At 41.7% G+C, this 24,541-nt stretch overlaps 1 protein-coding gene across 1 annotated transcript in view; it reads left to right on the forward strand.

Annotated features, from left to right (window-relative positions):
• LOC122550884 (gamma-aminobutyric acid receptor subunit gamma-3) overlaps positions 1-24,541 on the forward strand; it is a 592,090-nt gene that overhangs the window by 226,410 nt on the left and 341,139 nt on the right. The window contains exon 5 of the mRNA XM_043692286.1: positions 502-584. Within this exon, the coding sequence (XP_043548221.1) occupies positions 502-584 (83 nt within the window). The remainder of the gene's footprint in view (positions 1-501; positions 585-24,541) is intronic.

Here is a 24,541-nt window from a genome sequence, read left to right on the forward strand (position 1 = left end):
AGCCTCAATGGGCTGAAAGGCCTGTCCAGGATCCTGACACATCCAAAGGGGAGTTATTTTATAAGATATCATTTGCCAGTATGAAAAAGGCAGTTTTTAAAAAGGGGAAGATCAGTAAATATTGCAAAGGTTTCAAACATTTTTTTTTAAATCAGTGTTACCATAAGATGGTCTAATTTCATCATTTGCCTGCCATGAAAGACAACATGTGGATTTTTGAATCTATAGGTGAACCCAATTAATGAGCGTAGATTAAATGAATCAGTTGACCACTGCTGTGGTCTTCGTTCATTTGTGAGAAGTTACTTCTTATGCTAAAATAAATATGACTAGATTCTGTGTGGCAGTTTAGGAATTTCTTTACTTTCATTTATGGCCAGTTCCTCAATGCCTCAACTGGAAAATTGTGAGCAACACTTCCATTTCTTATTCTTTAGTAAAGCTGTAACAGTGCCAGACTGTAGCATAAAGTGATTATTAATAAACACTTGTTTTCCGCAGGCTGACAATAATCGCAGAGTGTCAACTGCAGCTCCAGAACTTTCCAATGGATGAACATTCTTGTCCACTCATCTTCTCCAGCTGTAAGTACTGCCTCACTCAAATATCTAATAACCCTTCAAGCAATTGATTGTTGGGCAGTATGGTTGCTCACTTTTGAGAAAGCTGGAATAGTGTTAATGCTTCATCACACTGTATCCCAGAGCGATTCCCAATTAACAGCTTAATGTATAATACATGTTGACTGGTATCTCCTTCATTTTCTCTCGTTCTTTAGCCAGCGATACATGTGAAACCTTGACAATGTTGAACTAAAATAATCTCACCCTTTGTAACATGCCACTCATGTAGTAGCATCTTTCTGTTTCACTCTGACAAGGCTGTCAGAGATTGGCTCGTCATGTCAGTTATTTAACTGGGCTTGATACTTAAGGGCCTTAAGTGCACTGAATGGTGCTAACCTTTTTGATGGAGCACCCACCTTCAATATGCAGAATGTGAGTAGGGATACGTGTGTGTGCACGTGAGTGAGTGAGTGAGTGAGTGAGTGAGAGATCTGTGCTCATAAATGCTATTGTGAACAGCAAAAATGTGTTTCAAATCCTGCTGGGGATAGCAAGTGAAAAAAAAAATTGCTTAAGATGCTGCTACACACAACAGCCAAAAAGAAATTTAACAATCTACCCCTGTACCATTGCAGCACCCTCAGAATGGAAGTCTTTTGAGCGGTAAAAATTACAAATCAGCAGAAAGAAGGTATGGGTGGGGTTCGGTGGGGTTCGGGAGAGGACATTATGAACAAAACTGAAGAATTTAAACAATGTTTGAACAACATTCTGCAAAACAACAGATAAAATGTGGCTTACCATTTTGAAAAATCCTGATATAGCGTCATAGAGCCATACAGCATGGAAACAGACCTTTCGAACCAACAAGTCTGTGCCGAACATAATCTCAAACTAAACAAGTCCCATCTGCCTGCTCCTGGCACATATCCTTCCAAACCTTTCATATTCACGTACTTATCCAAATATCTTGTAAATGTTGTAATTGTACTCACATCCATCGCTTCATCAGGAAACTTATTCTCTGCAGTTCAAGCAATCTAATAGAGATAGCCTTGCTCCTTTTTCACATTACCAAAGCTTATCAAAAGTATTTAATTGGTTGCACAGCACTTTGAGGTGTCCAGGAAAAGTGCTGGGGGGGGGAGGGGGTGAATGCAAATCATTCATTCACTGATAAATTGCAAATAAAGCAAATGAAAGCAAAATGCTGCAGATGCTGGAAATCTGAAACAAACAGAATGCTGGAGAAACTCAGACGGTCTGGCGGCATCTGTGGAAAGAGAAACCGAGTTAACATTTTGAGTCGGGTATGACTCTTCTGCAGAACAGCACATCAAGCAGATTAATTCCGAAGCACTGCAAAAATGAAATGACTCAAGTCGAGAGTTGTTTTGGAACAATATCGTAAATTCATCTCTGAATTATGAATGTCTCCAATATGAGCCACAGCTTAATAAACAGCATTAATAATACATTAAAAGACCAACAAGGAAATGTTAAGGATGTGACTTGAATTGGCAATTGTCCTAAGAAATGCAGCCTATGGATTTCCCAGGGCCTTGAAGCAAGTTGATCTTGTCAGAACAGGAGTTTTCGCAACACCTTATTTAGCTCAAAGTTGGCTGGTTTGGCTGAGGGTATCTTCCCTAAGGGATCTACTGAAGTTCTAACTTCAATAAGTGTGAAATCTAATGCACCATCTGTCATAAGCATTGTTTTATAATTGGGTTGGACAGTGTAACAATTCAGATGGCTGTGTTGTGTTGTAAAAGCTTTCATAATGACTTTAAACATCCTCAGGAGTTCAATGGACATTGTAGCCTGACTTTGGATGGGGACCTATTTTTAAAAATATGCCATCTAAAAGTTCTTAGCGTGTGAATGAACCCTGGACATTTGCAGACCGTTGCTTAACCAATTCATCTGAAAACCCTTTATCTGCTTTTACTGAAGGGTATCATTGGCTAATGTCATGAAGGAATGATTTCAGATAGAGAAAAGAAAACAGTGCTCCTCACTGACTGTCACTAGATGTAATTTTTAGACTCAGGATTTTTTTAAAATCAAAGTTAAACACAAATGCGTTCCACTCTGTCCCCTGATTCATTAATCCTTGGGGTTACTCGAGTAGGTGAAATATTAAAGGTTACCGCATAGAAGGAAGCCATTTGGCCCATCCTAATTGTGTGGGCTCTCTGTCACAATTAAGTGCACTCCACTCCCCTTTTCCCGGCATCCTGCAATTTTATTTCTGCTCAGATTCTTATCCAATTATGTCAATGAAATGTCACAACTCTGGCATTTTTTCACCATGTTTCATCGTACCATCTGTCCGGTTTTGCAAATGGCAAAAGGTTGCAAACACAGATGGATGGAACTAGTACTTAGAAGGAAAGATAATTGGGAGCTGGTGTTTCTATGAATAAGTGACATCCATTAAGCTTCTCCCTAGTGTTACAATTGGATCGTCCACATGCTTTGGGAACTGATAATGTTGGATAGTTGTTTGAAATAGATTTTCTTGTTGGGGTTTGAAAAATCCCCAATAAAATCTGAGAAAGTTTAGATAATGGTTCATAGATAAGAGTGCCGGCGATGAGTGGCTGAGGGATACATGCCATTCAGAACTGAGATGAGGAAACAGTTATTCACTTAAAAGAATGGCCAAATTTTGGAATTTGCTACCACAGAAGGGGCTGGAGGCCAGGTCTCTGAGGTTAATCAAGAAAGAGATTGATAATTTTCTTACATATTAAGTGTATTGATAGGTATAGGTGAGAAAGCAAGAATTTGGCAGAGATAGAGGATCAACCATGATCATATTGAATGGTAGAGCAGGTTTGAAGCGCTGAATGGCCTACTCCTGCTCCTCATTCCTATCATTTAACAGCATTCCAGTTTCAATCCTCAGTCTGTCCTGACATGGCTAATTTTGTTTTTGGGAGATTGAAAATCCCCAAACAAATGTTAGCTGTCTTTACAGGTGGCTCAATATTCTATAACATTACTTCTCTTACTGGATTTGTGTTTTTCTTTTAAACTTTTTGCCTGTCTCAGGAGAGCAACATGACTTTGAAGGGGAGGCTGTCTTAAAGCCCTCCAGTCATCAGGACGTGGGGTGAACCCTGCCCCAGAATCGCTGATTACTCCATGCTTGATTTTGTCCACTCATGTTTAGAAATGTCCATCTCTGGCTTCACCAAGGAAATAACAATCAGGTTTCCAGAATCAGAGACCCATGCAGAAAATCAGGTGCTCTCACAAAGAATCATGTTCGACTTTGGTACTCCTGTAATCTACGAACTCAGTAGCTTATTACTTAGACTAGAAGTGGGGACATTCACTGATAGTGTTCAGTATTATTCACAACTCTGCAGATATTGAAACAGTCTATATCTGCATTAAGTAAGACCTTGTTAATATTCACACTTGGGCTGTGAAGTGCCATGTAATATTTGTGGAACTGAAATGCCAGACAACGCCCATCTCCTACAAAGAAAGAATCTAACAAGTCAACACTATTAGCAAACCTGAATCCTCCAGCATCAACACAGTGGGACTTGCCAGTGACTAACAACTGAACTGGACCAGCAATGAAAATTCTCTGGCTACAGGAGAAGGTCAGAAACTGGGAATTGTTCAATAGGTAACTAACTTCCCTATCCATAATCTACGAGGCCACAAAGTCAGGAATAGATTTTGTTTCTTTCCTCTTTATTCTTTCCTTGGATTTATTACTAGCAAGGCCAGCTTTTGTCACCCAACCCTAATTGCCTATGTTAAGTCATATCAGAGGGTAGTTAACAATCAACTACATTGCTGTAGGTCTGGAGTTACATAAAGGCTGCATCAGGTAAAGATTGGAGATTTCCTTCTGTAAAGGACTTTAGTAAAAGGATTTTATGACCATCAAGGCTAGTTTCATGTTCAATATTACTGAGGTTGGCTTTATAATTCCAGATTATAAACGGCATGGTAGCTCAGTGGTTACAGTGCCAGGGACCTGGGTTCGATTCCAGCCTTGGGTGACTGTCTGTGGGGAGTTTGCACATTCTCCCTGTTTGCGTGGGTACCCTGTGGATGTTCTGGTTTCCTCCCACAATCCAAAGATTACAGGTTAGGTGAATTGGCCATGCTAAAATTGTCCCAGAGTGCTCAGGGATGTGTAGGTTAGGGGTAAATGTAGAGTAATGGGGAATGGGTTTGCATGGGATACTCTTCAGAGGGATGGTGTGGATTTGTAAGACTGAAGGGCCTGTTTTCACACTGTAGGAATACCGTGATCTATTAATTCACTGAATTTCACAATTGGACCTAAGTCATTCACCTGTAACCATTCCAGTGATATTACCATTGTGTCACCAACTTCCCACTTGCCTGCTTGAGTGCAGCTCCAATAATAGTCACTTTCATCAGCACCATTCAAGCCCACAGTCTCTCCCACCTCAGGATGATGGTAATGAATACTCCACTTGCAAGTTCCCCTTCTTGCCCTCAACATCCTGACTGAGGAAAATAGGTGTGTTTCTTCACAGTCGTTCAATGAAACTTCTGGAACTCCCTTTCATAACAGCACCCTGGGTGTATCTACACCAGTGGCTCAAGGAATTGGCTCACTATCACATTCTCAAGGGCAGTTAAGAACAGGAATCAGATGCTGGTCTCACCAGTAATATTCATATTTCGTCAGTGAATACGCAACTGACAAATAGTCACCTTGGTAAGATAATCACTGTTGAATTACCTCAGAGTGAATTGTTAACTTAAAAAAAACTGAAGGCAAAAACGAGGACTGAAGTTTTGCTCCCAAGTCAGGTGATTTCCTGGTTCCAGAAGCCTGACCAGGGAAGGTGTGTACTGGAACTTTGGAAGTCAGGTTTTATGGAATTTTGTGGCAGTTAGCACCAGAGATAGTGCAGAGGCTGTTGGGTGTGGAGATGGTTGGAGGGAAGGTGAATCATGGTACACAAACACTTTGCCAAAGCAACGATTAAAACAAAGCCAAAAGCAGCTATTAATCCATCTTGGCTAGAGACAAAAATTCCCTAGAGTTACTTGAATTAGCCTATGGCTGTGAGACACCCAGTTTCCATGTACTTCCAAGAGAAGGTAGCATTAGAGTGTAGCATTAGAGCTTCTGATTGTTCAATGTTGGAACATCTCATGTTGGAAACAGTTCAAATAGTTGAAACCATGAACATTTATTAAACAATAAGGAAAAGCAAAGAAAAAAAAAACAAGCAACAGAAGTTTTATTCACTTCTTGGGGAAACAGGGAGTGTTTGTCTTTAAAGTTTCTATCCTTCTAATTATCCTGCTCCCAGCATGACCACGTTCCAATTCGTTCCCAGTTTGAATGGCTCCTCACCTTTACCCCAATATGCTCTCATGCCCCATCTATGTCAACCCAAGCCCTGATAACCCCAGTCTGTTGTCAACAGATGGCAGGAAATAACAAATATTGATTTTATTTTGTACTTCAGGCAGGCTTTGTTTTCAAAAATTTAAAGAGCAGGGGCTTTAAATGCCTTCACACCTCCCTTTGACAGTTTTGTTGCTTCCATTTCTGTTGATTGCTCTCTTGAGAGTTCCAATGAGCTCTACAGTTTTAGTGAATTTATAAATTTCATACATAAATTCATGTCCGCTCTTATCAACTCGAAGGGACACCTTGCCTTCCCAAAGCTGTCTGAGGAACTTATCTGAATGGGCACTGTACTTCTTCAAATAATTCCAGAAGTTTTAGACCTTCTTCTCTTTCGTATGAAGTGCAGAAAACATGCTCTGGACATCCCAGTTGTGAAAATCATCTCAGTCTAAGGTAGCTGCACTTTAATGTTCCCAATACCTCTAGGCACTATGGATTTGTCAATTAGAAGACTCCACCATTTCCCCTACCGCTCCCATGAAAATGCTATGTCCAGGGTGGTACTTAATCACAACACCCTCGCCTGTGGCATAGTAATCCTCAGGCTAAACCACCAACAGTTGTCTCTCTCCAATGAGAGCAGCCCTGTGGTCTGGTAGGACAATGGGGTTTTACCTTTATAGAATCACTACAGAAGGGATAGAGGCCATATGACCCATCAAATCTGCACCTACCCTCCAAAGAGAATCCCATCCAGACCCAGGCCCTTACCCTATCCCTGTAGTGCCAAATTTACAACGCCTAACCCACCCAGCCTGCACATCTCTGGACACTACAGGGCAATTTAGCATGGCCATTCCACCTAACCTGCACATCTTTGGACTGTAGGAGGAAACCAGAGCACCCAGAGGGAACCCACGCATACATGGGGAGAATATACAAACTCCACACAGACAGATGCCAGAGGGTCAAAGCAAACCCATGTCCCTGGCGCTGACAGGCAGAAGTGCTAACCACTGAGCCATCATGCCACCCATTCTCAATTCAGACTAAATACTCATTAATTTAGAGGCTTGACCTTTTAAAACATTTTATCAAAGATCTTGACTTGGCATTGATTGAATAGTGTCTGAAACGCACATATTGTTACTGTTAGATGGGGGATTATGCTTGACAGTAGAGAGTTTATCTTCTATCTCACGTTGAAAGTATCTGCTGACACCAGATGCCCCTGTTAACTGTCTATACACCTGCGTGCAGAGCTACACATGCTGCCACAGGACTATATCCAAAAGGACACCACACTCCTTCAAAGAGTTCCAGAAATTTTAGATCCTCTTCTATCTGGTAACAAGCACAAAACGTGCCCTGGACATCCCACTAGTGAAAATCATCTCAGTCTGAGCTAGCTGAACATTTCCAGCTACCTCTCAGAACTGTGGATCTGCAGATTAGAAGGCCCCACCATTTTCTCTATCACTCTCAATGAAAATGCTCAGTCCAGGGTGGGACTGTCTGATTCAGGCCTTCATTTTTATAATGGTGGACGGGCTCTCCATTTCAACTTGTCCCCTCGCATGAGGCAGTGGTGACGTTTGTGTTCAGCCACCAATTGTCTCTATTGAATCAGTGCAGCCGGTGCGTGTGGGGAGATTAGCACTGATTCAGTGGAAAAAGTGGGTTTGCCATGGAATTGTTTGTCTCACTGAAGTCTGTCTTGGCACTGAAAAGGTTGGGAACCACTGTTCTGTCTCAAGGGCAATATGACATTATGATGCTATTGTTCGTTACCATGGATTTGGAAATGTTTGAAGTTTTTTTTTCTGAATTAGCAAAACGTGAATGCATTGAAAACATTCAAGAAAGTAACTTGCAAATAAAGGTTCATTTAGCAGTGTTCTCCCTCCTTGATGCTCGATCCCTCAGTCCCTAAGGGCTGTTCTTTTCTCCTGTTGTAAAAATACACCTTAATACAGCAGCATTGTATTTCTGGAGGAGGGTTGTAACTTCATGTTATATGTATAGCACAACTGGGATAAGTAAAGCATAAAAAAGGAACATTGTGTCTCTTGCCTGCTTTGCTGATGACAAAAAAAAAATCAGTGAGCTACGGAAACTAAGAACTGGGGTGTATAATAAAGCTAGGTTCTATCACTGAGAAAATCTGCACAAACTAATATACAGGGTAAAAGTTCCATTATGTCTTACTCATCCGATTTCGCACTCTGCTTTTTATGAATCTTGCTGTTTTACTAATGTTCCAGTCCGTCACCAACCTCCATTTCCTCTTCAAGGTGTTGTTACCTTCCAAATCCATAACACCATCTTTAACTTGCTCTAACCAGATCTGCCCTCTTGCCACAGTATTGAAACAGCTCTTAACAAAAATCACAAATGATACCTTATGTGACTGTGACAAAGGTAAACTTTCCCTTGTCATCCTTCTTGACTATCTTCAGCCTAGGGGATGATTGAACACATCATTCTCCATTATTGGCACACCATGGTCATTCAGCTGACTGGCACTGCGCTCACCTGGTATCATTCTTACTTATCGGAGAAACACTACGGCGATCCCTCTTCCTGCTCCAGTGCTGTTAACTCTGGTGTCCCCCAAATACCAATCTTTGGATCTTCTTATTACCTGGCCATCTGACATATTCAGAAGGCACAGCATTAATTTTTACATATACACTGAAGACATCAAATTCTACCTCATCACCATTTCCCTCAAATCCTCCCTGTTCTCTCAGACCCACAACCCTCCAAGATGTTGGCACACATTTAATTTCAGCATTTGACATTTAAGTGGCCATGCCTTCAGTTGAAGAGCCCCAAGCTCTCCCTACACCTCTCTGCCTCTCCATCTCACTTTTCTCCCTTGAGACATTCATTAAATTCGTGAACCAAGAATTTGACCATGTGGCTGAACATCTCCAATGTGGTTTACGGTCATGTAGTTTTTAAAAGTCTCCTCTGAAGCACCTCTTGTTACATTGAAGTTACGGTTGCATGTTTTATATCACAGATCCATGCAGAGATGGCAGTTGTGTTTATCTGTATACATAAGCTCTCCTTTGTCCAACTTGTTCGTTATCTCCTGAAGGAATTCTAACAGATTTGTTAGGTATGACCTCCTCTTGACAAAGCCATGCTGACTTAGCCCTATTTTACCATACACTTCCAAGTACTCTGCAATCTCATCCTTAATAATGGACTCTAAAATCTTACCAACAACTGAGGTCAGGCTAACTGGCCTATAGCTTCCAGTCTTCTGCCACCCTCTCTTCTTAAACAAGGTGTTACATTAACTCCTTTCCATTTCTTTGGCGCCGTCCCTGACCCCAGTAATTCCTGAAAAAGATCATTGCTAATGCTTATACAATCTCCTCAGCTATCTCCTTCAGAACTCTGGTGTGTAGTCCATCTGTTCCGGGTGAGTTATCCATCTTCAGACCTTTCAGCTTCCCCAGCAACCTTTCCCTAGTGATGGCCACAACAGTCACCTCTGCCCCTGACTCTCATGAAGTTTCTGGTATGCTGCTGGAGTCTTCCAATGTGAAAACTGTAGTGAAGTATCTGTTCAGTTCCTCCATCTTTGTTTCCCATTAATATTTTCAAGCCTCATTTTCCAGCAGTCCATTGTCCATTCTCACCGCTCTCTTATCTTTTAGGTACTGAAAAAAACCCTCTTGCAATCTTCTTTCATGCTACTAGCTACTTTACTCTCATCTTTCACCATCTCCCCACTTATTGTTTTTGTTTAAGTTATTCTTTGCAGTTCTTCAGAACAGAGGAGACTAAGTGAAGGTTTAATTGAGGTGTAACAAAGTGCTTAGAGTGAGTAGGCAAGACCTATTTCTCCAAGCAGAGAGGTCTCTAACCCATTGATTTTAGTTAATTGCTCAAAGGATTAGAGGGTTACACAGAAATGCAGAATAGGAAAAGGAGTAGGCCATTCAATCCTTTGAGCCTGTTCTGCCATTCAGTAGGATCATGGCTGATTATTCAATTCAGTGTCCTGCCCTCCCCCCAATTCTTCCCATTTGCTTTAATCTTTTTAATCCAAAGAACTGTACCTACTTTCTTGAAACCATGAAGCTTCAATTGCTTTCTGTGGCAGAGAGTTCCACAGAAGAAATTTATCCTTAGCTCAGCCCTGAATGGTTGAGGGGCTAGTACATGCATTCAGAGTGTGGTAGCAGTCTGGAACTGTGCCTGAAAATATCGTCAAGGCAAAACTCTACATTGCATTGAAAACAAAATTCACTGATATCCCAGGGGACCAACTACGGACCAAGAACCATAAAGAGGGGTCAACATTTTGAGTCCAATGAAGAATCGGCAGACGCGAGACTTTAACTCTGCTTTATTCCCACAGATGCTGCCAGACCTGCTGAGTCTCTCCAGCAAAACAAAATTGTTCAGATCTCCAGCATCTGTGGTTCTTTGTTTTATTAATATCAGGAAGTGGGATTGGGCTGGATTTGTTGGCAAGCACAAACTCAACAGGCCAAATAGTCTCCTTTTATGCAATGAATCTAGCATTGTTTCACCTATGGGTCAGTTAGTTCTTAAGCAGCCCTAACAATCCAAAACAACTGCAATATATAATACGAACAAAGTATTGGAGAAACTCAGGAGCGTGGTGCTGGAAAAGCACAGCAGATCAGGCAGCATCCGAGGAGCAGGAGAACCAACGCTTTGGGCATAAGCCTTTCATCAGGATGAAGGACTTATGCCAGAAACGTCAATTCTCCTGCTCCTCGGATGCTGCCTGACCTGCTGTGCTTTTCCAGCACCACGCTCTCGACTCTGATCTCCAGCATCTGCACTTTCTCCATTGGAGAAACTCGTCGAGTCTGCGAGCATCTATGGAAAGAAATGGAGAGCAGTTTGATGTGACTGTTTTCAGAATTCTGTTACCTGTTGTATAGAAGTATATGTCATTAATATAACCTCGCAATAACACATCATTCAATTGCTTTCATTTAATTCAAAGACTTCCAATGCACATCTAACCCTTGTGGCTGAAATTTGAACATCGATAGAGTGGTCACATTCAGATAGCTTTCTTCTTACTTTATGCTGCGATCACCGGAGTCACTTGCTAGGCCAACCTTTATCGGCGGAGGTAGGTATTGCAGATGCTGGAGATTAGAGTCAAGATTAGAGTGGTGCTGGAAAAGCACAGCAGGTCAGGCAGCATCCAAGGAGCAGGAAAATCGGAATTCCTGATGAAGGGCTTTTGCCCGAAACGTCGATTCTCCTGCTCCTTGGATGCTGCCAGACCTGCTGTACTTTTCCAGCACCACACTAATCTAGGCCAACTTTTATGGCCTATCCTTAAGTGTCTTTGGAAAAGGAGGGTGAGATGGGGATGCGGTCATGTACTGCATCTCTGAAATTTATATTTCTTGAGAGAATGACAAGTAAAGTCACACAAGCAAGTCATGGTGTCAGAGAAATAGGGCAAAGGGTGTTCTACCAGCAAACAGCCAGGACACTGGCTCAATGATAAGACAGTCTGGTAAAATCCTGAAATAAGACAATGCGGATGCCAGCAACCTGAAACAGAAATTGCTGGAGAATGCTAAGTTCCAACTCAATGGGTGGACTTGAAACATGAACTCAGTTTTCTCTTCACAGAAACTACCAAGCCTGTTGAGTTTCTCCCAGAAATTTCTAATTTCGTCACAGTGAAATCCAGGATGGTTGATCACCCTACACAGATCTGTCAGTTTTCCAAATGTCCTCCCTGTGCCAGAATGACAGGGCAAGCTGGTGAATCTTCATCAAAAGCTACCTTAAAAGGAAACAAACTTTGTGTGGAAAATATCAAGCTTAATAGGCCAAATAGATCTCTTATTCGTACTATATTGTCTCATGCCAGCAGAACAACTTGCTAATCACTGCAGGTTTAGTGAGTGCTAATTACAATCAATCACTGGAAAATAACACATTCTGTTCAGTAACTGCACAATGAATTTCACTCATCTGAAATTAACATTCTTTCCATTTAGCAGACTCAACTCAGTCTCCTTACAGATTACTTGACACTTGCCTCTGATTTGCCTCTTTCTCAGATTGATGAGTTAATGCTGCAAAAGATGTTACCCATGACTGTTATATTTTGTACCAATAAACAAAATCCAGCTGAGAGATATTAGTCAAATTAACTGCTTAATAGTCAAATTAAATCTAATTAACTTACACGAGCACAAAGCTTCTGATAGTTAAGGATTTTGGCTAACATCCCTCACCTGGAATCTATTTAATTTTACAAATACAGCAATTGCTGAGAAAGCTACCTTTGTGGTATTGACAGTTCTTGGAATAAAGACAATTCAGTGTCAAATTAGCTGAGAGATGCCAAAAAAAATTGAATTCGACTTTTCTCTTTCTACCCAGAGGAGCACAGCAATGCATTCAGATATTCTCTCAATTCATTAAGCTGTTTTGTTCTTACAGCAGAATGCGTGCAGGGTGAACAAAACAAGGCCAATGCATTTGGAATTTTACACTGCATCATTATTTTGTAATACGTTCTGGGTCAGTTGAATACATTGAGGGACTTTAGATAGAGAGAGAGAGAGAGAGAGAGGGTTAATTGAAACAACAAAAAATGAGGAGACTGGCCAGGATTCTCCAATGGCCAGAGAGCCATTATTCCACCATTGATGCAAGTTGTACATGGGGATCCCGCACAATCCCATGATAGCAGACTCTAAAGGAATTGCATTGTGGATTCTGGTGGCTAATTCCTCAATTAACTGTAACTGTAACTCTCCAAAAGCTTCCATTTAAATCCTTCTCCCACTCACTCTGATCTACTTTAAACACTGTATCACTTACCTGATTTCCTTGCCACCTTGCATGCTGGCAGCATATCCACTTGTTACCCCATTCCCTTCCCACTTGGTATCCTACCCACCTGGTGCTGTACTTACCTGCTACTCTACCCCCTACTCCTGTGGCATCTGACATCCTGATCCATGACCCAACTAGTACCCTGGGTCAGGCAGAATCTGAGGAGCAGGAAAATCGACATTTCATCAGGGAGGCTCCTGCCCGAAACGCCGATTCTCCTGCTCCTCGGATGCTGCCTGACCTGCAGTGCTTTTCCAGCATCACTCTAATCTAGGCCAACTTTTATGGCCTATCCTTAACTGTCCTTGGAAAATGAGGGTGAGATGGGGATGCAGTCATGTACTTCATCTCTGAAATTTATATTTCTTGGGAGGATGACAAGTAAACTCTAATCTCCAGCATCTGCAGTCCTCACTTCTGCCCAGCTAGTACCCTCCTCACCTGGCAGTTTATGTTCTATCGAAGATTCTGCACTCAGTTCCCCTTTCACCACCACTGGAACCACTCTTCATTTTTCTCACATCGTATTCAACCTCTCTACCCTGGCCGCTGGGCCCCCAATTTGCAAGTAACACCCTTCCCCCCACCCACCCCTTTCTCCCACTCACCCACCCAACCGAAACACTGCATCACTTACCAGTCCCCCTTTGCACCATGCTTCCTGGCACGCTGCATTCCAGCACATTACCCCTCACCCATCTGGCACCCAATTCACTTGGCACCCTACTTACCTGGTAACCTGTGCCCCTACACATCCGGCACCCTAACAGCCTACTTATGTTACAGACCTACTATCTGACAACAACTGTGTGGACTATTAACTGACAGAATATGGCAGCTGACTGCAGTGAAAAGGCAGTGTGACTTGTCTTCTTCATCCCATTTTGCAGTGTGAGCAAGCTGAGGTACGGCTCTGCTTTTCTAAGGCAGTTCTGATTGGATTTTTTTTCTCAGAAATACAGAGATCCCTCCTTTCGCAACAAAGAAGGGACAGAGCAGCAATCTGCGACTGACTGCTGCTCCTCAGAAAATCCAGCCATCAATTTGGAGAGGTGGTGGCCTGATGATATTATCACCACACTGTTAATCCCGAGACCCAGGTAATTTTCTGGGGACCTGGGTTCGAATCCTGTAGATGGTGGAATTTGAGTACAATAAAAATCTGGAATTGCAATTCTAATCATGACCCTTTTGATTGTCAGAAATAAAGCCCATCTAGGTCACTAATGTCCTTTAGGAAAGGAAACTGCCATCTTGGTGTGGCCTACATGTGATTCCAGACCGACAGCAATGTGATTAATTCTTAACCGTTCCCGTGGGCAATTAGGGATGGACAATAAGTGTGGCCTAGCCAGTGGTACACTCATCCCATGAATGAGTAAAGAAAATGTCTGAGTGTTGTACAGCACAGCTTTTAAGAAGGGTTACACCCGAAACATCAACTTCGCCACCTCCTGATGCTGCCTGGCTTGCTGTATTCTTCCAGCCTCCTGCTTGTCTACTTTAGATTCCAGCATCTGCAGTTTCTTTTGTCTCTCATCAACAACACAGCAGGAGACCATTTATTCCATCTACCTCTGTTGGTTCTGAGGTGGGACTATCCAATTAATCTCACTGCTCCCACTTTCTCCCACAATCTGTTTCTCCTTCACATATTTGTCAATTTTGTTGAATCTGCGTCCACCATCTTTTGAGATGGAACATTCCAGATCAGACCGACTCGATGTGTAAAATATCTTTCCTCATGGAGGCAGTGATCCTTTTTCCAACCACTTTAAGTTTGTGATGGCAGGTTAATAGCCTTTTCTGCTCACAGAAACATTCTTTTATTATTCTTTTCCTGGAGGTGAGTATCACTGATAGGACCAAACTTTTTTGCCCCTCTCTTGTCTCCCTTGAGACGGTAATGGTGAACCACTGCAGCCCAACTGAGGAGAGGAAGTGCATGGGTGGAGAGGGTTGTGTGGGGTGGATAGCGTCCGTTAGGAAGGGGATTCCAGGATCTTGATGCAGAGATAGTGAAGGAGATGTGACGTGGTACCAAATCAAGATGGTGTGTGGCCTGGTGAGGAACTGGCTGCTCCCAAGCATCTGCTGCCTTTCTCCTTCGGACGGAGGTTCAGAAGGTACTACACAAAGAGACTTGGTGAGTTGTTGCTTTACAACTTTTCAACCCTGCACTAAGCCCCAGCAGCAATCTAAATCAATTAAAGATTCCCGTTGTCGTTTCTCCCTTCAGACTGTTGCTGTAAGATTAATTTTTAAACAATATTCCCAGTCCAACTCTCCATTCCCCACTGCCACCTAATGAATTTAAAAATCGCATGCATTGATTTAAAAAAAATTATTTTGCCTGCTCCCATCCATTGCATAATTAAGTTAACAATGACAGTTCTATTAATTAATTAATTAATTGATAAATCAATTGTTGCTCTGCCCCCATACAATGGTAAAATAATCTGATTGTCTCAGGGGTGTGCAGACACGTCTCTGCCATTTTGAGCCAGACAACACTGAGCATCCAGAGATGAACAAAAAGAGTCCGTTCCCTATCTCATTGTTGATGGCCAATCAGATGAATGGAGTCATAGCAACCAAAACTTCACAAAACATAGTTGCCATTTAGTGGACTGAGATTTAACAAAAAATATATTCATTGGGTAAAAGCAGTTGCCATTGATGGTGGTAATGAGGTTATCTATTCTATAGGCAGCAGCTAGCATTCATTAAATAAATTGCAGGGAAAATCTGTGATGCCCAAAATATCTAAATTACATAAAAGAATAAATCTTTGCATGGTGATTAATTAATTAATTAATTAATTAATTAATTAATCACCATGCAAAGATTTATTCTTTTATGTAATTTAGATATTTTGGGCATCACAGATTTTCCCTGCAATTTATTTAATGAATGCTAGCTGCTGCCTATAGAATAGATAACCTCATTACCACCATCAATGGCAACTGCTTTTACCCAATGAATATATTTTTTGTTAAATCTCAGTCCACTAAATGGCAACTATGTTTTGTGAAGTTTTGGTTGCTATGACTCCATTCATCTGATTGGCCATCAACAATGAGATAGGGAACGGACTCTTTTTGTTCATCTCTGGATGCTCAGTGTTGTCTGGCTCAAAATGGCAGAGACGTGTCTGCACACCCCTGAGACAATCAGATTATTTTACCATTGTATGGGGGCAGAGCAACAATTGATTTATTTCTCAGGACAATGTTAGCATGGAGATGAAGATAAATTTATTCACTCATGCGCTTGTAAATCTTAGAAATATTCAGAGATGTATAGCTGCTTGTTACATTCAAGGGTTTAAATCGATGGATCTTGGATGTGAAGGCATTCAAGGGATATTCTCAAAGGGCAGGAAAGTAAAGGGAGGCGGGTCATTGGCCATCATCTTATTCAATGGCAGTTCAGGTTCATTTGCCATATGGTGATCCTGCTCCTATTTTCTTCATTTAAATGGAAGGTAATTTAAGCAGATTCTGAAACCTTGGTGCCATTCTTTCCTTAGAGTACTCTATCAAGGCAACACTTCGAGTTTGATTTTCACCATGGAAACAAAAGATGGAGTTGAGAAATCTACCACTTAACAAGACCACCATGACAATAACCCATACAGAGATGGGGGAGAGTAGTATTATGATCATGTTAGTCCGAGAGGATCACTGGGTGGGCAGTTGCTGAAGTAGCCTGGCTACAAGGCCTCCTTTAGTTCTCTTAGACATTAATCCAATTTTAGACTTTCTCGCTGTCATCCCAAAATACTCCCCCCTCAGCTTTCCTCCAACACCCCTCAAAGCCATCTCATAACCCAGTGCCACCTTCCTTATCCACTCATCAAATATCCCCTTTGAGAAATTGAGGTTTGCAGATGCTGGCGATCAGAGTCAAGAGTGTGTTACTGGAAAAGCACAGCAGGTCAGGCAGCATCTGAGGGGCAGGAGAATCGAAGTTTCGGGCCGGAGTCTTTCAATAGGTGCTCCATTCCTGATGAAGAGCTCTGGCCCGAAACATCGATTCTTCTGCTCCTCGGATGCTGCCTGACCTGCTGTGCTTTTCCAGCAAGACAATCTCGACTCAATATCCCCTTTGGTCTAATTTCGGGAGCTATGTGGAGAAGGACAAAAATAACTTTAATGATATAAAAGAGTTCTCTTTCATGTATACTTGATCTGGAAATAAATCTCCCAATTATGAAATTCATTCAAAGATTTAAGTCCCCTAAAATGATTGATTTGTTATTATTCTATAATAATTCTGTATTCTTTTATTCTGTAACCATTGAAAAGCTAGTTAATTCTTTAGTAGCCTTATATAATTATCAATAATAACAAAAACACAACTCCTTGCTGAGATAAAAGATTTGGATATTTGAAACTCTACTTACCATTCATAATAGGATCACTGGGAATAATAGCCCTTGGGGACTTATTGAAATTGCATCTACATTTTTTTTAAGCTACCCATGATGGCCTTTCAATCAATGCTCTCCAGTAGCAGCTTTCTTACTGTAAATGACACAAACAGCATGATTTTCTTAATATCGCCCAGTTTGGGTTCTGCCAGGACCACTCAGCTCCTGATTCCATCACAGCTTTGGTCCAAACATGGACAAAAGAGTTGAATTTCAGAGGTGAGGTGAAAGCAACAGCCCTTGACATCGAGGCCACATTTGAGTGTGGCATCTAGGAGCCCTGGCAAAGCTGGAATTTGTGGGTATCAGGGGGCAAACTCTCCACTGGTTAGAGTCATACCTGGCACATGGGAAGTTGGGTTGTTGGAGGTCAGTCATCTCAACTGCAGGTCATCTCTCCAGGAGTTCCTCAGAATAACGTCCTTGGCCTAACCATCATCAACAGCTTCATCAATGACCAATACTTCATTGTCTGTTGCAACATAATATTTATTTGTTTTTTTTTATCTGACTAACGTTAATCCTTTAACTATGTCTTTTCTAACTTATTCTTTAAATACTTTTCTTTTTATTCCTCTTTTGTATCTACGATTTGTACCTAGGTACTTGTATCTAAGATGGCACCATAAGAGGTAACATTGTAAAACTTTTCACTGTACTCCTGTATTTCTGTATTCTGGATTAGAGTGGTGCTGGAAGAGCACAGCAGTTCAGGCAGTATCCGAGGAGCAGTAAAATCGACGTTTCGGTCAAAAGCCCTTCATCAGGAATACAGGCAGAGTGCCTGTATTTCTGTACTTGAGTACACGTGACAGTAAAGGAGATTCTATTCTATCCCATTCTATTCCATTAGTACAGAGGTAGGGACTTTCACTGATGATTGCGCAATGTCCAGCACCATTTGTGACTTCTCAGATGCTGAAAGAGCCTATGTTCAAATGCAACAAAATCTGGACAGCATCCAGGCTTGGGCTGACATGTGGCAAGCAACATTCACATCAGACAGATGCGAGACAATGACCGTCTCCACAGACAGAAATCTAATCACTGTTTCTTCGCATTGAATGGTGTTACCATCACTGAATCAACATCCTGGGAATTACCATTGACCAGAAACTCAACATAAACAGAGTGACAGTACTGAGTACAGGAGTTGGGAGGTCATGTTGCAGCTGTACAGGACATTGGTTAGGCCACTGTTGAAATATTGCATGCAATTCTGGTCTCCTTCCTATCAGAAAGATGTTGTGAAACATGAAAGGGTTCAGAAAAGATTTACAAGGATGTTGCCAGGGTTGGAGGATTTAAGTTAATAGGGAGATGCTATACAGGCTGGCGCTGTTTTCCCTGGAGCATCGGAGGTTGAGGGGTGAGGTTTACAAAATCATGAGGGGCATGGATAGGATAAATAGACAAAGTATTTTCCCTAGCGTCGGGGAGTCCAGAACTAGAGGGCATAGGTTTAGGGCGAGAGGGGAAAGATATAAAAGAGACCTAAAGGGCAACTTTTTCACACACCGGATGGTACATGTCTGGAATGAGCTGATAGAGGAAGTGGTGGAGGCTGGTATAATTGCAACATTTAAGAGGCATTTGGGTTGGGTATATGAATTGGAAGGGTTTGGAGGGATATGGGCCGGGTGCTGGCAGGTGGGACTAGATTGGGTTGGGATATCTGGTCGGTATGGACGGGTTGGACTGAAGGATCTGCCTCTGTGTAGTACATCTCTATGACTCTATGACTGTATGACTACAAGACACTGGGAATATTGCGGCGAATAACTCACCTCCTGACTCCCCAAAGCCTGTCCATCAACTACAAGGCACAAGTCAGGAGAATGATGGAATACCTGCCTGGATGGATACAGCTCCAACCACACACAAGCAGTTTGACACCATCCAGGATGAAACAGCCCGCTTGATTGGAACCACATCCACAAGCATCCACTCCCTTCACCACTGACATGCAGTGGCAGCATTGTTGTACTGTCTACAAGATGCACGTCAGAAATTCATCGAAGATCCTTAGACTGCATCTTCCAAAGCCATGATCACTTCGCCTGGAAGGACAAGGGCAGCAGATGCATTGGAGCACCACCACTTTCAAGTTCCCCTCCAAACATTAGAGACAGGCAATAAGTTATGAATAGCCAGCTTTGCTACATCCCATGAGTGAATTAAAAAAATAAAGAGGGCCAGTAATTTAAAAACTTAAGACCCCCGGCACTTAAACAGATTATTGCACACATAAGAGCATGACCTCCCACTTATTTGTGTATCATCATCAGCAAAATTTGATACATCATATCCTGCCCCCTCCTCCAATTTATTAGCATCGATAAAACATAATTGAGGACTGATTCCTGTGGAACTTCTTTAATTATGTCTTTCCAACCTGACTTTCTGACATTTGTGTATTAACTAATCCACAACCCATGCTAACACATGACTTTAATACCATGAGCTCCTATCTTATACAACAAATATTTAAGTGGCATCTTAGTGAATGCCTTCTGGCAACCTAAATATGCTATATCTACAGATTTTCCTTTATCAACTCTGCTTGTTACATCCTCAACGAACTCGATCAGATATTTCAAACCTGATATAATTTTCACAAAATCATGTTGACTCTGATTGGGTGAAGCTTTTCTGAGTGTCCTGGTGTTTCTTTCATAACAATGGCCTCTGGCATTTCTCTGGTGATTGATATTCAGACAGGCACTTATTGTTTCCTGCTTTTTGTCTCCCTCCCTTCTTGAACAGGGGCACCACACAAATGGCTTCTCAATCTGTTGGACCTCTCCAGGAATCCAGTGAGTTCTGGGATATTTTGACCAATGCCTTCTTCTATCACTGCAGCCACTTCCTATGAAGCTCTTGGATGCAGTTCACCAGGTCCTTAATTTGTCAAATAATTTGTCTCTTGCGATAGAGACTGTTACAAGATCGTTGCTCCCATGAGCATCTTGCTGATTTGTACCTCTTTAACCATGAAGACCAATGCAATATATTGTCTGCCCACCCATATCTATTCTAAACAATTTGGATGTTAAATATGTTAAAAACGAATTTCTTAACTGCACTCTTCAAGTGCCAAAATGTCTCCTGATTGAAACCATGTGGCCAATCAAAAGAGACACAGATGAAATACCTGTTTTTCTCTGACAATGCAGTCCGGCTCTCACAGCAAAAAACAAGTTGAAGAGGCTATCTGCCAGCAGATTCTATCTCCCACCACCTCTGCCCTTCCCGTGCACTTGTCTTTCTGAAACTGCTGTCCCTGTGTTTTCTCACTGTGTTTGAGAAGCTGATGATCCTGCTGTCTCTCTTACTCTTTATGAAGATGCTATCCCCTTTCTCTGTCTTGCATTATTGCAGTAACACAGGGTCCTTCTCCTGGCGCTCTCTCTCTCTCACTGTCTCTCTCTTTCTCTGTCTGCCTCTCTCTCTCTCTCTCTCAATCTTACAGGTGCTGAAGACTCTCCAGGTCATCTTTGTTCCCATTCCCACAACTGGGTCCTGCCATTATGTTTAGAACAGCTTTGGAATCAGTCTGACTATGCCAGAATTCTGCCATATTGCAGGGTAGAAAAGAGATTTACCTTCATTAAAAGCTATTTGTAATTTATTTTCAAAATAGGAAAAGGAAATTGCATAATGTATAAATGCTATTGTGGCCTCTTCTTGCGTTCTTAAATGTATTTCAGTCGCACTCTGATTCCAGTAAACCAACAAACAAATCCTGTAAACTATTCCCACACAAAGCAATACAGAAAGCAAAGAATATGTAGTTGTTGTAGCAAGGTCAGCCAGCTGGACCTCATAGAATATGAGTTCCCTGATTGAGGCTGTTAATCTGGCCCAGTCAGGGAACCTTGGCTGGCAAATAAAAAGAAGAGCATCAGAGATTTTCCGATGAAGCTGTGCCAGAGTCAAGGACATTGCACGTGCAAATAAAGGGTGACATGGTGATGGGATACCAGCCACTGTTGAGATATTTCACAGTAGAAACTGATCAAAATATTTCTCAAATTCTGTGTTAACTTATCAGCAAATGAACGCTGGAACATTTTCTAACACAGCGACACATGTTAAGGTTATAAAGGGTTTTTAATTCCATGAAGTTCAACTGCCTTGAAAAGACACCGAACAGTCCTATCTGATATACAATAAAGGCGACAAAGACTGTGGATTAATGAATGTCCTTTTGCAAACAAGATTAAATGCTGTCTCAACTACTTCAATAGGATCGCTAGCCTATTTGTTTTAAAGATAAAAATAATTTAACAAAAGAAAGCAGATTTCACAGAAACACAATTTTCTCAATCTTTCAGGTGCTGAATACCCTCCAGGTCATCTTTGTTTCCATTCTCACATCTGGGCCCTGCCATTATGTTTGGAACAGCTTTGGAATCGGCCTGACTCTGCCATATTGCAGGATAGAAAAGATATTTTAATCATCTACCCTAAGGGATCCACCCATACTTACTAAATATATGTTAGTAGCTATTGATAAATGCTTGCCTTTCTCCCCATTAATTGACAGACATGTCAGATGGGTCAAGTAATTTCTAATAGATCCCTCAGTTATATGATCTAAGCCTGAATGCATAATTCATGCCATACAGATTTCTAATTTTGTGCGATGTGCTGAATTCTAGATAAATGGAAAATCGTGTTTCTGTGAAATTTGATTTCTTTTGTCAATTATTATCTTTAAAACAAATAGTCTAGCAATCCGATTGAAGTAGTAGAGACAGCATTTAATCTTGGTTGCAAAAGGACATTCATTAATCCACAGTATTTGTTGCCTTTATGTATACAAGATAGGACTGTTCACTGTCTTTTCAAGGCAGTTGAACGTCAAGGAACGAAAGACCACTTATAACCTTAAATTGCGTTGCTGCCTTAGAATATGTTCCAGTGTAATTTGCTGATCAGCTAATACAGAATTTAAGGAACATTTTAATCAGTTTCTGCTCTAAATAACTCCACAGAGGCCAGTATCCAGTCACCAAACCACTCTTTATTTGCATATGCATGTCCTTCACTCTGGCACAGCCTCGTCAGTGTCAGCGCCCAGGGTGTCAGAGTCTCTCACAATCCTCTTTTTATTTGCCAGCTAAGGCTCCCTGACTGGACCAGATTAATAGCCTCAGTCAGGGAACTCATATCCTATGAGGTCCAGCTGACTGACCTTGTTACAATCACTACATATTCCTTGCTTTCTGCAACGCTCTGTGTGGGAATATTTTGTTCGTTGGTTTACTGGAATCAGAGTGCGACTGAAATGCATTTAAGAACGCAAGAAGAGGCCACGATAGCATTTATACATTATGCAATTTCCTTTTCCTATTTTGAAAATTACCAACAGCTTTTAATGAACTTAATGTTTAAAAGCATAATAGGTATATGTATGAAGCTGTGACAGCAAATACGCAAAAGGCTCCCATTCCTTGGGAACTTGGATATTTAGAGAAAATAAGTCGAAGAATGTGGTGCTGGAAAAGCACAGTCGGTGAAGCAGGATCTGAGGAGCAGGATAATCGACATTTTGACCATAAGCTCTTCATCTGGTTCCTGATGAAGAGCCAATGCTCGAAATGTTGATTCTCCTGCTCCCTGGATGCTGCCTGACCTGCTGTGCTTTTCCAGCACCACATTCTTTGACTCTGATCTCCAACATCGGCAGTCCTCCCTGGTTAGAGAAAATGGGCCATTTTGCAATAACAAGCTGAATAATATAAACGAAAACATAATATATTCACATGAATGAAATTCTAATTCCTGATACATTTTCACTTCATGTTTTCATTAACTATTGATTGAGTATAACTATACAAGGGTTTGGCTTTTCTTTTTCTCATAGGGAAGCAAATTTACGGAGGATTATGAGATAAATTTGGATTATAAAGAGTGCTTTGGCCTGCTCAATCTTGTCTTTTCAAAGTTAAAGCATTCCTGTCTTCCATTAGCATTGTCAGTTTTTTTTTTGTTAAAATGACCTTAAATGCTTTTTCAAACAATCTGTTCCTGCTTTTGTTCTCTGGCCATTGAATATGTGTCTTCATGTTTCGTTACCTCGGCACATCTGAAAATAATTTGCTGTCACATTGTGCATTTCTTAATGTCCCCATAAAGCCCTTCCACAAAATCTCAAATTATGAAACATTTTCTCCTAATCTACCCCGTCTAATTCTCGGAATTTAGATACTGCCAAGCAAAATAGTGACGTATGAAGAAAAGGTTGAAACCAGAAAATGCTGCACATGACTGCAGGTCTGGTAGCAACTGTGAAAAGGGAAGCAGAGTTAACAATTCAGGCCTGTGATCTTTCATCATAGCTCATATGTCAAAATCTACAACAATGGCCCACATTTAAAGCAGAAATCCTGATGCAGCTGACACTCCGGAAATTCCCCAGAATATTGAACTTTCCAAAGGCAGTTCCTTTGTATCTGAAACCCTCCAAAAAAGGCTCCTAATGTCAGAAACTTTGGACTGTTCTGATTAGATTCCCCACACCGACCCGCCGAAGCGCAACCCACCCAGATCCATTTCCCCTCTGACTAATATACCTAACACTACGGGCAATTTAGCATAGCCAATTCACCTAACCTGCACATTTTTGGAATGTGGGAGGAAACCGGAGCACCCGGAGGAAACCCACGCAGACACGGGGAGAATGTGCAAACTCCACACAGAGAGTCGCCTGAGGCGGGAATTGAACCCAGGTCTCTGGCGCTGTGAGGCAGCAGTGCTAACCACTGTGCCACCGTGCCGCCCACGGTGATTCACTTAAGCTTAACTGGTGCCCAGAAAATGTTTAAAAAAAAAACCTGCTCTCACAATGAGGAATGTCAAATCAGCCATGATCCTGTTGAATGGCTCAGCAGACTCAAATGGCATTCTCATGTTCCAAGGTCTTATGGTCATATGGTCGCTCCTGGTGTCCTCCGGACTGGAATCCCAATTACACCCCCATTGACAACCTAACACCCCATGACCCTGAAATCCCTCCACCTACCCCTGTTCCACAACCGTGATCTGATAAAGTCCCCCCAACCCCAAGCCACCCTTCCAGACCTGACCTGACAACCCCGTTCCCCATTTCGACCCAAAGTGCCGTCAATGAGGCAACCTGATACCCAACTTGAATCAACATCCCAATCCCATTGACCTGTAATCTACCTGGTCTGATCTGACCTGACCCCCAAAAGATAACCCCACCACTATGACATCATTCGACACAACACCCCCCAACATAAACCAACACCCCCACAATCTGATCCAATC

Source organism: Chiloscyllium plagiosum, chromosome 6 (assembly GCF_004010195.1).
Source record: "Chiloscyllium plagiosum isolate BGI_BamShark_2017 chromosome 6, ASM401019v2, whole genome shotgun sequence".
Classification (NCBI taxonomy): Eukaryota; Metazoa; Chordata; class Chondrichthyes; order Orectolobiformes; family Hemiscylliidae; genus Chiloscyllium; species Chiloscyllium plagiosum.